General features: G+C 44.9%; 1 protein-coding gene across 5 annotated transcripts in view; it reads left to right on the top strand.

Moving 5' to 3' along the window:
* Positions 1-511: 511 nt before the first annotated feature.
* LOC110536954 (uncharacterized) overlaps positions 512-15,358 on the top strand; it is a 23,462-nt gene continuing 8,615 nt past the window's right edge. For 2 of the 5 annotated variants that reach the window (XM_036936910.2, XM_090191739.1), the window contains exons 1-4: positions 966-1,199; positions 2,076-2,198; positions 2,416-2,445; positions 12,298-12,440. In XM_036936910.2, coding sequence (XP_036792805.2) covers positions 2,078-2,198; positions 2,416-2,445; positions 12,298-12,440 — 294 coding nt within the window. In that variant the 5' untranslated portion in view covers positions 966-1,199; positions 2,076-2,077. Of the gene's footprint in view, positions 1,200-1,976; positions 2,199-2,415; positions 2,446-12,297; positions 12,441-15,358 lie in introns of those variants that run through there. The other 3 variants (XM_036936908.2, XM_036936911.2, XM_036936909.2) reach the window with 3 other exon arrangements.

The following is a 15,358-nucleotide window of genomic DNA, read 5'->3' as shown; positions in this document are numbered from 1 at the left end:
AGGATGGAGGGGGAAGAAGGAAGGAGGTGGGTAGGTGATCAGATACAAAGATGCTATTTGTCATTACAGTGTGTGACATCATCTGTTTGTGTTCTTCCGGTCATCATCTCTCCCATGATGCTTGTTATCCAATCATGACCACCCACCACAACCATAGCAAACTGTCATCCAACCACAGCCACCCACTATAACCACCCACCATGACCACCCACCACGACCATAACCACCCACCATAACCACCCACCATGATCATAACCACCCACCATGACCACCCATCACGACCACCCACCAGCATTTACTATATTGGCTAGAACTGTTTGATTAATGATGAATGAAGGCATGTGTAGGATAATCAACTGCATTATCTCACCAAGCCGAAGCCTATAGGGCCTATAGAAGCATTAAGTCAAGAGTAGCTCAGCGAACTCTTTTAAACTCCATTCCAATCAAGCTGTACAGGCCTAATCAAATGCTATTCATTTTTCTTGAGCATGTAAGATGACCTTTTTTCGTTTGGGAGACCACAAGGATAGGCTCTACATGCTATAGGAGGGGGACTTTAGTGTAAAGCAGAATCATGTTCTAGGCTAGATGTTTTGCTGTATGTTAAGCCTATACTTTGAATATCAGACCATAGATGATCAAGCCATCACGTAGTCAAATCGATTGTGATTTATTATCTCATTGTCTGACGATGTGAAATGTTCATGATATGGTGGATGGATGTTCAACCACGCATGTATAATCGGTTTCGGTTATGTATCATAGACTTTCCTTCAAATGATTGATGACTAACTAGCGTGGATGGACAACGCAAGTTTAACCTTCCACGCACAGGAGAATAGTGGTGGTCAGTTTGGGCTGCCACGTAATCAACGCTCCTATGAGAAGGGGATTGGGGAGCGCGTGTGTTTGTGTGTGTGGGGGGGAGGCACGAGGTTGTGGGATGCAGACGGTAAAGCAACCATTCTGTCTCGAGCTCTCCCAGCATCAGCACCACACGGTTACATGCACTCTCTGACTGGTTCCAAAGCGGAGAAGAGTGTCCGTGTCAAACCTGCAAGGCTAAATCGATCCGTTCTACAACATAAGGCAACAGGTTTTTCTCGAACTCTAGGACATAAGGGTTGAATTGTCTTTAAAATTCAGCGTCGAAAGGGAAGTTGGAAGGCAATTACTGGTGTGAGAACAATCCACAGGTTTGTAGAAAATCGAATGCCATTTTTTTCAACACCAGTCGAGAATATCTCGATATATTTTGTTTCATAATTTATTATTTCCATTAAACATTTTTTGGTAATATGATTTCCTTTCTCTATTTAAAAATGTAAGACCGGGTATCGGAAAATTGTTCATCACAAAAATAGTCTGAGTTGTGGTGACATAATGTAACTATAATACAATTCTTAAAATGGAGAGGAAACGTTTCTGGAGAACAGATGTGTTGCTGCCAACAGGTGTTCTAGGTTAGACTGGCTAGTCTAGTCTAGTCGGCATCATCAAGGCTTCAAACGGGAATTAGGCTACCTGCCTTTTGTTTCTCTATAACATCTGTCCATAGGCATGCATGTGTAAGCGAATTTTAATACATGTTAAAGGCCCAGTGCAGTCAAAATTCAGTTTTTCCTATGTTCTGTATCATATTGTACAACATCTGATCAAACTAACACTATAAAAGTGAGAAAACATTTGATCCGTGTTATTTCCAGATAGTTGCTGGTTGAAAACATAATTTCCACAAGACCTTAACATCAACATGGTTTCATAGGCAGGAGTTTCGGCTTTCCATGGTGACATCACCATGCGCTAAATTCAAAGAAAGTCCCCCCCCCCCCCCCCCCCCCCCCCCAAATAAGCAAGGTTACCCAGCAAGGATTTGATATTGATATAAAAATGACTGCATTTGGTCTTTAAGCCAGACCTGGCTGTCAGAAGAAAGACAAAGGTGGGTGGTGACTAGACCCTAAGCTCCTCCTCCCTCCCACTCGATTACACCACTTGTTACCGAGAAGTTCTTCACAGCACTGAATGCACGTTTTGACATCTCCACAGCTGTTTCTGTTTCATTTGGACAGTCATGGACGCGCTAATGAAGGGGTTCTCAAAAGCCAAGGATGGGGTCGCGGCAGCGGCAGAGAAGACCAAGCAGGGCGTGACTGGGGCGGCAGAGATGACAAAAGGTGGTGTTATCTTTGTCGGTAGGTGTGGACAATAGTAGCTTACATGCTGTTTTTTTTTACTGCTTCCTGTTGAATCATTGCTGCAACATTGAATGTTAGAAATTCTGTATGACAATGGTTTTGATCAGCCAACATAAAGTGTTCATTGTATTGAATGACGGTGCTTTGTAAGATCAATAAATGGGATGTTAATTATTTGTCACCTGTCTTTCACCTGTGTTTGTTCTTTTCATAGGCAACAAAACAAAAGATGGAGTCACAACAGGTAGGTTGGATGTCACCATTACCAACATTTAAGCTATTTTATAGAATATAATCTACTGTACACACTTAGTTTATTGCCTGATTTTTACAATACACACACACCCACACCCACACCCACACACACACACACACACACACACACACACACACACACACACACACACACACACACACACACACACACACACACACACACACTAAACAACTAACAGAAAGCCAGCAGAGATCATATTGTCATGAAAATCAAGGATATGGTCTATATGGTTTGTGACACCAATGCCAGCAGAGTAATAATACCAGTGATATCATACAACTCACCTTAACAGCCTATACACTCCATCTTAGAGTCACTGCTCACAGAATTCATTATGTTTCATTGAATTGAAAGAGACAGCGTATACTCTGTCTTGGAGTCACTGTTCAGCTGTTCACATTTGCCATTGAATTGAAAGATAGGCTGCATGTTGAATGTCCTCAGTACCTGAATTGTCTTATGATTGGAGTGAATGGTGTGTGTGTGTGTGTGTGCCTGGCTGCGTCCTCCTTTGAGTCATGTCTTGTTGCTGTCATGGCCACCACTCACTGGATTAATCAGGTTTTGTGGTTATAGCCTTGCGTAAGCCATCCATGCCTAGCCTAGAGCAGAGCAGAGTAGAGGTTACTATGGTAAATATATACAGAGAGAATTTAGTTCCTATACCTTAATATGAGAATGGGAGTCCATTATCTATAGGGGAATACCCATCTAACCTGGTCCCAGATATGTTTGTGCTGTATAGTAAACAATCCAGACCATAGGATTTGGCTTTATCAGATCTGAGACCTGGCTAATGGGTAACCAATAGCTAGACTACTGTATGTCTAGGGGTCTTAGACCTAGCTACCTGATCTGTAACCTGATTTTTAAGATGTGCATTTTGTTATTCTTATCTCTTACTTTTTTGTTGTTGTTATTTTCTTATAACTGCATTGTCGGTTAAGGGCTTGTAAGTACGCATTTCACTGTAATGTCTACACCTGTGACAAATCCAATTTGATTTGAATCTATGTGAGAAATGAGCGTATGCCTCTAGGTGTTGAATGTACATGTGACAAGGGAGTCAGCAACCTTGATCCAAGGCCAGCTCTCTCCAGACCAGGTAGATTATTATTTATTCATATAGTGACAAAACATAAATATGTGACCGACCGCCTTGATTCTATCTTATGTAGCAAAATTTGAAATGATGTATTTTTCATTGGATAAAAGCAGAGACACAGAGCTATAAAATGGTAGATCACACACTACATTTGTAGGAACAATGGGAAAGTCATCCTGCTTTGAAAGTTGATAAACTTGTAACTCCACTTTTGAGAAAATGGCCTTTAAATGTTTTGGTACACCTACTGGAGAACTCTTCTTTGTCTACACCCAATCAGCATTGTTCACACGCTCTTAAGCCAGCCCCACCCATCTCTTTAAGGATTCACATGTGAGGCCATGTGCTAAACAGTGAGTGGTGTAGTAAAGATTAAGACTACGTGGTAAAAGTAGTAGCCTACAATAAGGACAAAAATCCAGGTAAACAGAAAGTGTCCAGATTAAAAATATTTTATAAATATTAGATCACACACTTGTCTAAATGATTGGGTCATGTGAAATAAATGCTATAAGTGGATGGGTCTCTACAGAAGGTGTAAACGGCACAGCGAAATGGTTACATGCATAGTAGCAATATCAAAAATAGATAGTGTCAATATAAAGGAAAAATTAACAAGTGTCAGGGCCAGCAGAGAAAGAACAAAATAATATACAGAATCTATAAGAACAATATCACTAACCATATCAGTGATAGATGAGGTAGTTATATGCATACGATCAGGGGTAAAGTGGCTGAGCAGCAGGATAAAATAATGAATAGTAGCAGCAACGTACAATTCCAGTCAAAAGTTTGGACACACCTACTCATTCAAGGGTCTTTCTTTATTTTTACTATTTTCTACATTGTAGAATAATAGTGAAGACATCAAAACTATGGAAATAACACATATGGAATCATGTAGTAACCAAAAAAAAGTGTTAAACAAATTATAATATATTTTTCATTTAAGATTCACGTATGAACAAGGGAATCTATATTCGGGGAGCCTGTTTCTGTCCTGCCTTTGACTTGTGCAGGACATGTGATGTCCATAGCCTCTTCGTCGCAAAATTCCCCGATGTTCTCAAAAAGATGCGTTTGTCTAGCTGTATCCAGGTGATGCTTGTACAGGCAGACCATCTATGGGACGAAGGATGTCAGCATTGCGCAGCAGCTGAAACCTGGTCCCGACTGAGTCTGAACGCTACTTGGAGACAACAACACCAGGCTCCAGAGTATCAAAGCTGTAAAACAGGAAATAACTAACAAAAATTGAGAAGACATAACAACCTTGCATAACATCAATTCACCTCCCAAGTTCAGAAAAGAAGAATAACCTCATACAATGCAATGAAAATGATGTTCACCTGAAGTGCTGGTACTGCTTGATCTGTGGCAGCGGCCTAAAGTACAGAGTCAGGTGTTGTTGCCAACCATAGCTTTCCACCAGCACCGTACCATCCTCTAGTCCAACCAGCTGTGGGATGTTGACCCCTGTCATGGTGCTGTACTTTCACAACACCAGCAATCTCAGACAGTGTTCACTCTGGTCTTTCTGAAGTGCTGCTTGATGAGGCCGAAGCACCATGGTGGTGTGGCCTGTGATCAGGAAGTGAAGGTCCAGACTGTGGTGGAGCTTGTGCATGGTCCGCCAGGCACAATACCAGAGCACAAACGTGTTATTGTTTTGGCCACTGCAGTTATCACAATTCAGGTCCACACGTGTTTCCCCAACTCTGTAGTTAATGACTGCGCTGCTGCCTTTGCTGGAGGACGCCTTCATCAACCAAGTAGTTGACTTGTTGTGGTATTCCTTCACAGCAGACACCAAACAAGACACCCTTGCGAGGAGTTAAAAAGTAGATGGGACCTGGCTACATAGGGTCAGAAGGATAGTAGATGGGACCTGGCTACATAGGGTCAGAAGGATAGTAGATGGGACCTGGCTACGTAGGGTCAGAAGGATAGTAGATGGGACCTGGCTACATAGGGTCAGAAGGATAGTAGATGGGACCTGGCTATATAGGGTCAGAAGGATAGTAGATGGGACCTGGGTCAGAAGCATAGTAGATGGGACCTGGCTACATAGGGTCAGAAGAATAGTAGATGGGACCTGGCTACATAGGGTCAGAAGGATAGTAGATGGGACCTGGGTCAGAAGGATAGTAGATGGGACCTGGCTACATAGGGTCAGAAGGATAGTAGATGGGACCTGGCTACATAGGTTCAGAAGGATAGTAGATGGGACCTGGCTACATAGGGTCAGAAGGATAGTAGATGGGACCTGGCTACATAGGGTCAGAAGGATAGTAGATGGGACCTGGCTACATAGGGTCAGAAGGATAGTAGATGGGACCTGGCTGCAAAGGGTCAGAAGGATAGTAGATGGGACCTGGCTACATAGGGTCAGAAGGATAGTAGATGGGACCTGGCTACATAGGGTCAGAAGGATAGTAGATGGTACCTGGCTACATAGGTTCAGAAGGATAGTAGATGGGACCTGGCTACATAGGGTCAGAAGGATAGTAGATGGGACCTGGCTGCAAAGGGTCAGAAGGATAGTAGATGGGACCTGGCTACATAGGGTCAGAAGGATAGCAGATGGGACCTGGCTACATAGGGTCAGAAGGATAGTAGATGGGACCTGGCTACATAGGATCAGAAGGATAGTAGATGGGACCTGGCTACATAGGGTCAGAAGGATAGTAGATGGGACCTGGGTCAGAAGGATAGTAGATGGGACCTGGCTACATAGGATCAGAAGGATAGTAGATGGGACCTGGCTACATAGGGTCAGAAGGATAGTAGATGGGACCTGGCTACGTAGGGTCAGAAGGATAGTAGATGGGACCTGGCTACATAGGATCAGAAGGATAGTAGATGGGACCTGGCTACGTAGGGTCAGAAGGATAGTAGATGGGACCTGGCTACATAGGGTCAGAAGGATAGTAGATGGGACCTGGCTACAGAGGGTCAGAAGGATAGTAGATGGGACCTGGCTACATAGGGTCAGAAGGATAGTAGATGGGACCTGGCTACATAGGGTCAGAAGGATAGTAGATGGGACCTGGGTCAGAAGGATAGTAGATGGGACCTGGCTACATAGGGTCAGAAGGATAGTAGATGGGACCTGGCTACATAGGTTCAGAAGGATAGTAGATGGGACCTGGCTACATAGGGTCAGAAGGATAGTAGATGGGACCTGGCTACATGGGGTCAGAAGGATAGTAGATGGGACCTGGCTACATAGGGTCAGAAGGATAGTAGATGGGACCTGGCTGCAAAGGGTCAGAAGGATAGTAGATGGGACCTGGCTACATAGGGTCAGAAGGATAGTAGATGGGACCTGGCTACTTAGGGTCAGAAGGATAGTAGATGGGACCTGGCTACATAGGGTCAGAAGGATAGTAGATGGGACCTGGCTACATAGGGTCAGAAGGATAGTAGATGGGACCTGGCTACATAGGGTCAGAAGGATAGTAGATGGGACCTGGCTGCAAAGGGTCAGAAGGATAGTAGATGGGACCTGGCTACATAGGGTCAGAAGGATAGTAGATGGGACCTGGCTACATAGGGTCAGAAGGATAGTAGATGGGACCTGGCTACATAGGGTCAGAAGGATAGTAGATGGGACCTGGGTCAGAAGGATAGTAGATGGGACCTGGCTACATAGGGTCAGAAGGATAGTAGATGGGACCTGGCTACATAGGGTCAGAAGGATAGTAGATGGGACCTGGCTACATAGGGTCAGAAGGATAGTAGATGGGACCTGGCTACATAGGTTCAGAAGGATAGTAGATGGGACCTGGCTACGTAGGGTCAGAAGGATAGTAGATGGGACCTGGCTACATAGGGTCAGAAGGATAGTAGATGGGACCTGGCTACATAGGGTCAGAAGGATAGTAGATGGGACCTGGCTACATAGGGTCAGAAGGATAGTAGATGGGACCTGGGTCAGAAGGATAGTAGATGGGACCTGGCTACATAGGGTCAGAAGGATAGTAGATGGGACCTGGCTACATAGGTTCAGAAGGATAGTAGATGGGACCTGGCTGCAAAGGGTCAGAAGGATAGTAGATGGGACCTGGCTACATAGGGTCAGAAGGATAGTAGATGGGACCTGGCTACATAGGGTCAGAAGGATAGTAGATGGGACCTGGCTGCAAAGGGTCAGAAGGATAGTAGATGGGACCTGGCTACATAGGGTCAGAAGGATAGTAGATGGGACCTGGCTGCAAAGGGTCAGAAGGATAGTAGATGGGACCTGGCTACATAGGGTCAGAAGGATAGTAGATGGGACCTGGCTACATAGGGTCAGAAGGATAGTAGATGGGACCTGGGTCAGAAGGATAGTAGATGGGACCTGGCTACATAGGGTCAGAAGGATAGTAGATGGGACCTGGCTACATAGGTTCAGAAGGATAGTAGATGGGACCTGGCTGCAAAGGGTCAGAAGGATAGTAGATGGGACCTGGCTACATAGGTTCAGAAGGATAGTAGATGGGACCTGGGTCAGAAGGATAGTAGATGGGACCTGGCTACATAGGTTCAGAAGGATAGTAGATGGGACCTGGCTACATAGGTTCAGAAGGATAGTAGATGGGACCTGGCTACATAGGGTCAGAAGGATAGTAGATGGGACCTGGCTACATAGGGTCAGAAGGATAGTAGATGGGACCTGGCTACATAGGGTCAGAAGGATAGTAGATGGGACCTGGCTACATAGGGTCAGAAGGATAGTAGATGGGACCTGGCTACATAGGGTCAGAAGGATAGTAGATGGGACCTGGCTACATAGGGTCAGAAGGATAGTAGATGGGACCTGGCTACATAGGGTCAGAAGGATAGTAGATGGGACCTGGCTACATAGGGTCAGAAGGATAGTAGATGGGACCTGGCTACATAGGTTCAGAAGGATAGTAGATGGTACCTGGCTACATAGGTTCAGAAGGATAGTAGATGGGACCTGGCTACATAGGTTCAGAAGGATAGTAGATGGGACCTGGCTACATAGGGTCAGAAGGATAGTAGATGGGACCTGGCTACATAGGGTCAGAAGGATAGTAGATGGGACCTGGCTACATAGGGTCAGAAGGATAGTAGATGGGACCTGGCTACATAGGGTCAGAAGGATAGTAGATGGGACCTGGCTACATAGGGTCAGAAGGATAGTAGATGGGACCTGGCTGCATAGGGTCAGAAGGATAGTAGATGGGACCTGGGTCAGAAGGATAGTAGATGGGACCTGGCTACATAGGGTCAGAAGGATAGTAGATGGGACCTGGCTGCATAGGGTCAGAAGGATAGTAGATGGGACCTGGGTCAGAAGGATAGTAGATGGGACCTGGCTACATAGGGTCAGAAGAATAGTAGATGGGACCTGGCTACATAGGGTCAGAAGGATAGTAGATGGGACCTGGCTACATAGGTTCAGAAGGATAGTAGATGGGACCTGGCTACATAGGGTCAGAAGGATAGTAGATGGGACCTGGCTACATAGGGTCAGAAGGATAGTAGATGGGACCTGGCTACATAGGGTCAGAAGGATAGTAGATGGGACCTGGCTACATAGGGTCAGAAGGATAGTAGATGGGACCTGGCTACATAGGGTCAGAAGGATAGTAGATGGGACCTGGCTGCATAGGGTCAGAAGGATAGTAGATGGGACCTGGCTACATAGGGTCAGAAGGATAGTAGATGGGACCTGGCTACATAGGGTCAGAAGGATAGTAGATGGGACCTGGCTACATAGGGTCAGAAGGATAGTAGATGGGACCTGGCTACATAGGGTCAGAAGGATAGTAGATGGGACCTGGCTACATAGGGTCAGAAGGATAGTAGATGGGACCTGGGTCAGAAGGATAGTAGATGGGACCTGGCTACATAGGGTCAGATGGATAGTAGATGGGACCTGGCTACATAGGGTCAGAAGGATAGTAGATGGGACCTGGCTACATAGGGTCAGAAGGATAGTAGATGGGACCTGGGTCAGAAGGATAGTAGATGGGACCTGGCTCCATAGGGTCAGAAGGATAGTAGATGGGACCTGGCTACATAGGATCAGAAGGATAGTAGATGGGACCTGGCTACATAGGGTCAGATGGATAGTAGATGGGACCTGGCTACATAGGGTCAGAAGGATAGTAGATGGGACCTGGCTACATAGGGTCAGAAGGATAGTAGATGGGACCTGGCTACATAGGTTCAGAAGGATAGTAGATGGGACCTGGGTCAGAAGGATAGTAGATGGGACCTGGCTCCATAGGGTCAGAAGGATAGTAGATGGGACCTGGCTACATAGGATCAGAAGGATAGTAGATGGGACCTGGCTACATAGGGTCAGATGGATAGTAGATGGGACCTGGCTACATAGGGTCAGAAGGATAGTAGATGGGACCTGGCTACATAGGGTCAGAAGGATAGTAGATGGGACCTGGCTACATAGGGTCAGAAGGATAGTAGATGGGACCTGGCTGCAAAGGGTCAGAAGGATAGTAGATGGGACCTGGCTACATAGGGTCAGAAGGATAGTAGATGGGACCTGGCTACATAGGGTCAGAAGGATAGTAGATGGGACCTGGGTCAGAAGGATAGTAGATGGGACCTGGCTACATAGGGTCAGAAGGATAGTAGATGGGACCTGGCTACTTAGGGTCAGAAGGATAGTAGATGGCACCTGGCTACATAGGGTCAGAAGGATAGTAGATGGGACCTGGCTGCATAGGGTCAGAAGGATAGTAGATGGGACCTGGCTGCAAAGGGTCAGAAGGATAGTGCACCTGCAAACAACAAAAGAACATTAAGATAAATTCAAATGAATTGTCTCACCCCTGTCAATCTGTCTTTACACAGCTCAGTGAAACGTATTTGACTGCTTACCATATATATATTATATATTTTGTGTGTGTGTGTGTGTATCTGACTATATGTCCTTAATCAGTATAAAGGAGGAAATGTTTCTTACTTGTTGAGCAAAATCAAAGCTGTAATGTATCCTGATGTCTTTGCTTTCTGGTTCAGTAGGTGTCCCCCAGAGACAACTACAAGTCTTGACAGGAAGTCTTGCAGTCAGCAACCATCTTCTGGTACACAGACCGCTCACTCTGAACAAGTGCTTGCTTTGGCCAGCTCTCTTTTTGATGGGGAGGCATTAGACCATTCTCCTTGGATGTCTGGTGGAGGAGAGTCAGGCGTGTTCTACTGATGCTGAAAGACACATTCCAGAAACAAATATTCTTGCATTATTATAATAGATAGCCGTAATCACTGTCAAACATGCCTGGCTAACTTGATGGGTCATGTAATCATCTGGCGAAGTGGAGTCTTTTGTTTAGACATGTAGCTAGCCACTAGCTAAACAATGAACCATAATCCCAATTCACAGAGTACTAGCAATACAAAGTGATTGTCATAGCTAGCTTAAGTTAACCAAATAGGTTTAATGTTAGCTAGTTTGCTAGCTAACATTAGGCTATAACTAGCAATGCAAATGGCTTTTTGATATATTACTCCACAGATCATACACATACTGTTAGCTAGTGAGCCAGCCATCTAACGTCAGCTAGCTAACTGTACACTTTAACTTGCAATGAAAACAACTTTCTGACAAAATTAGAAACGTATAATATTTGAAACTGTAGCTAGACTCTTACCCATATACATGGATTAACGCTTCATGGCAGACTGCAACCCCTTTCATTAAATAAGACTTCCTGTGTCATTTCTGTTTTGTTTGTACAGCTTGCTTGGCCCGTTCTGTCAAGTCACTCTGGTTCACATCGTCTGCCTTTTTCTATGGCTAAACCAACTAGGCTCGTAATAACTTTATTCATATTTACAGATGGTATACAAGTTTGTTATTAAGGCATATGAAAGTTAAAATGTTCAAGAAGGCATTTCCGCTCAAACGCCTCTCCTGTGAAGTCATGACTTGCGACATATGGCTAGTTTCCTGAAACGAGTCACATATGTTCAATATATATATATATTTCAACACAGGCATGCCCAAAATAAAGACTCAAAAACAAAGGAAAGGCCTCATGGCCACCAAACAAACCCAGCAGCCTCATGGCTCTGCCAGCTGGGACACTGACTGACCATCACCTTAAATGGCATCACCTTATGTGCTTATCAATGCTTAGCTCAGCACCTAGACCCTGTTGGTGCTGCCACCTGGGGGTGGCGTGTGGAAGTGTATCCTGGTAGTATGTTTGCCTGTGTCCTAACACTAACTGTCCCCCATATCACAACAGTATCTTCTCTAACCATGATATACAGTATCTACCTCTGGATGTTAATAACCTCTTCATATTCCCTCTCTCTCTCGCTCTCTCTCTCTCTCTCTCTCTCTCTTCCTCCTCTCTCTCTCTCCCTATTCCCCCTCCTCCTCCTCTCTCTTCCTCCTCTCTCTCTCTCTCCTCTCTCTCCCTATTCCCCCTCCTCCTCCTCTCTCTCTTCCTCCTCTCTCTCTTCCTCCTCTCTCTCTCTCTCTCTCTCTCTCTCTCTCTCTCTCTTCCTCCTCTCTCTCTCTCTCTCTCTCTTCCTCCTCTCTCTCTCTCTCTCTCTGTGTCTATGTGTGTCTCTCTCTCTCTCTCTCTCTCTCTCTCTTCCTCCTCTCTCTCTCCCTATTCCCCCTCCTCCTCCTCTCTCTCTCTCCCTCCTCTCTCTCTCCCTATTCCCCCTCCTCCTCCTCTCTCTCTCTGACTCTCTCCTCTCTCTCACTCTCTCCACAGTTGCAGGTAAAACGGTGTCTGGGGTGTCCCAGGTGGGCGGTGCCATGGTGACAGGTGTCACAGCAGTGTGCAACAAGACTGTGGAGGGGGCGGGGAATATCGCTGCTGCGACCGGATTGGTCAAGAAAGACCCAGCCAAACAGGTGAGAATGATACCTGAGAGCGATGCCTTTCTTGCTTAATATTTTATACTTTCCCTCAGGCACACACTTTCCACCTCTCTCTCTCGTCCTTCACAACAACCTATTGAATTGAGATGAATGAGAAACAGGTAGCTTACTTTTTCTTCTTCAGCACAAATGTGTTTTCAGGGGGAACTTATTTTCTATCTCAGCTACGGTCTCTGTCTCACCATCACATTAGCAGTGAATTGGTTGTGGTTCTCTGTAGCTAAACTTTCTCATAAGGAGAAAGTATTGGTGTGTAATTTATGGTTGTCTGACTGAATACATGTTTGTCAGGGAATAAACTTTAACATCACATGCTAGGAGAGAAAACAGAGGCGACCATTGCTATTCGTTTTTGTACTGAAACTTCATCAGAACGGACCTGTTGCGTTTCAATGCTGTCCTCCATTTTCAATGAAACATTTTCGATCCATTTTATATGACAGCTATTCACTGGCTGCTCCTGTCTGTGTCAAAATGGACCCTGACCTTCAGTCCTCTACAGCTAGCTTCTTCTTCTCCTCTTATAGTCTCTGACATTCTTAGTTCTCAGTCATAAAAAACAGGATGGATTCTCCATCGTCTGTTTGAAAGTCTGTTTTGATAAAGGAAGTCAGAGAGAGGGAGAGAGAGAGAGAGAGAGAGACAGAGAGAGAGAGAGGTGAGGTCCAATATCCTGAAAGACTGAGACAATTTGCAGCCCTGACGGTCTCTGAAGATGAAAAATGATTGTCTCTCTTTCAAAACAAAACCCAACAGAGTCTCGGATAGATAAAAGGAAAACCTTGTGGTCGTAGTGATGATTCATCTTCAAACCAACAGCAGAGCAACAGGGTTTCTTCAGGCTGCTCTTACATGTTCTCTCAGTTAAAGGGACAATGTGCAATATTTACTGCTGTTCAACGGTCAATTCAATTAATAACAAACACCCATTGGTTATTGAAGGGATATAACTTGCCTAATGAGCTTAGTACAACTCAACTCCATCTATGCATTTGAGAATGGTTACATACTCCAGACCCATCCCTCAGCTTTATAGCAAAACAGGTGGAGGGGCTGTCAATTGTCTAAAAAAACAAGTGACAGACTGTGGCTTTAACCGTGTTAATCTGCCAGGTGAATTAGCCACCCAAAGCTGGTACTCAACAATCACTGCATTCATTATCTGTAAATTGCCCTTATTCACACAGACACACACAAACTCACACATGAATGCACATACACACACACACACATTTCCTGTACAGTGGCCTTATCGTAAAAACAAATCAACAACATCAATCAGAGAGAAAACCTCAGTAATTAGAAGAAAAAAACCATTTAGCTCCCTTCCTCCTTTGTTTATGACTAGAGGGGTTACATGACACAGACACTCACAGATTAATTTAGTGTTTAGTGGGACATCATTCTAGAGGATTACACAATTATCCTGTGATTATGCTACTGAGAGGAAATGATAAACAAAATCTGGGCCTGAAAATCAAGGACTTCATAACGATAATTACCGACACACACACGCACGCACACACACACGCACGCACACACGCACACACACACACACGCACACACACGCACACACGCACGCACGCACGCACGCACGCACGCACACACACACACACACACACACACACACACACACACACACACAAATGCCACTGATGAATAACATAAAGTAGTGAAATGTAAATAAATAAATATTTGGGTGTGGACAGTAAACAACTCCTTGTAACCAGTCTGGTCATCAGCAGTTGAATAATGTCCTCAACAGTGCGTTCGGAAAGTATTCTGACCCCTTTTTTCCCCACATTTTGTTACGTCCATTTGATTTGTTTTGAAAGAGGTTTGATTGTGGTATTTCCTGTAGCCATTGATTGGCCACCTAGCTCTTTATCTCCAAACCCTGTGGCCATTGATTGGCCACCTAGCTCTTTATCTCCAAACCCTGTGTAACGCTTTATCATGTCCTCCGTGTAACGCCTAATTGTGTCCTCCGGGTGTCAGAGTGAAAACACAGAGACTTCTTCCCTAAATTCTTTACATGGGTCCTGGTCAAAAGTAGTGCACTTATGGGCCCTGGTCAAAAGTAGTGCACTATGTAGGGAATAGAGTGCCATTTGGGGCGAAGCCAGAGACTGTGCACAGAATTGGATTGATCTCATTTGGAGGTAGCCTTAGTGTCTGTCTGTTCCCTGCTTGTGTTCTGAGCGCCAGTCATTACAGTGTCATTGCTATCGATCAAATTAAAAAGGTCCAATCGACCGACCGACCCCATGTTAGAGCCCATCAAAGGGGCTTCTCTGCCTAGGGGTCTCCGACCCAGGCTCCATCTCTCGTTACCGTTATTTATCCCTCTATCTGTCTCTCTCATCCCTCCTTCCTAAAGCAAGCAAGGGAACAGCAGGCGAGGGAGCTGAGTGATCCACTTTCATGTGGTTGTCCACAGCAGCCAGCCACCAGCCATCAATTAGACAGTGTGAGAGATGGGCTGTCTGACGACGAAGGAGGAAGAGTGAGGATGTTACTTGTTTGTTTGTGTGCTGGATAGAACACACACACACCGGGGTTTCCATTAGCCGGTAATAGCCGGCTTTTGACCAATAAAAAAAATAGAAAAGCTGATAAATAAAATTGTCTGGGAAAAGAAGAAGAAACACCATTGTGAGGTAACACTTTTTAGCCTCTTCATTGATGGAAATACATTTGACTGGTCATGTTTATCCGTCTATAGGTTCATATGAATCATTTATATTTGTATATTCTTTATGTATCTTTGTTATGTTTATATTGGTTATGTATCTTATTTATCACATGCGTACAGCATGCAGATACAGAGCCTTTGAGTGGAAATCTGTCCAAAAGTGCCAGAGCTGCTCCTGCAGCATCTTGTGGTGCTT

Source organism: Oncorhynchus mykiss, chromosome 12 (genome assembly GCF_057628025.1).
Source record: "Oncorhynchus mykiss isolate SJ-2025 chromosome 12, ASM5762802v1, whole genome shotgun sequence".
Taxonomy (NCBI): Eukaryota; Metazoa; Chordata; class Actinopteri; order Salmoniformes; family Salmonidae; genus Oncorhynchus; species Oncorhynchus mykiss.
Note: the sequence above shows the minus strand (reverse complement) of the source record. Positions and strands in the feature narration are given on the sequence as shown.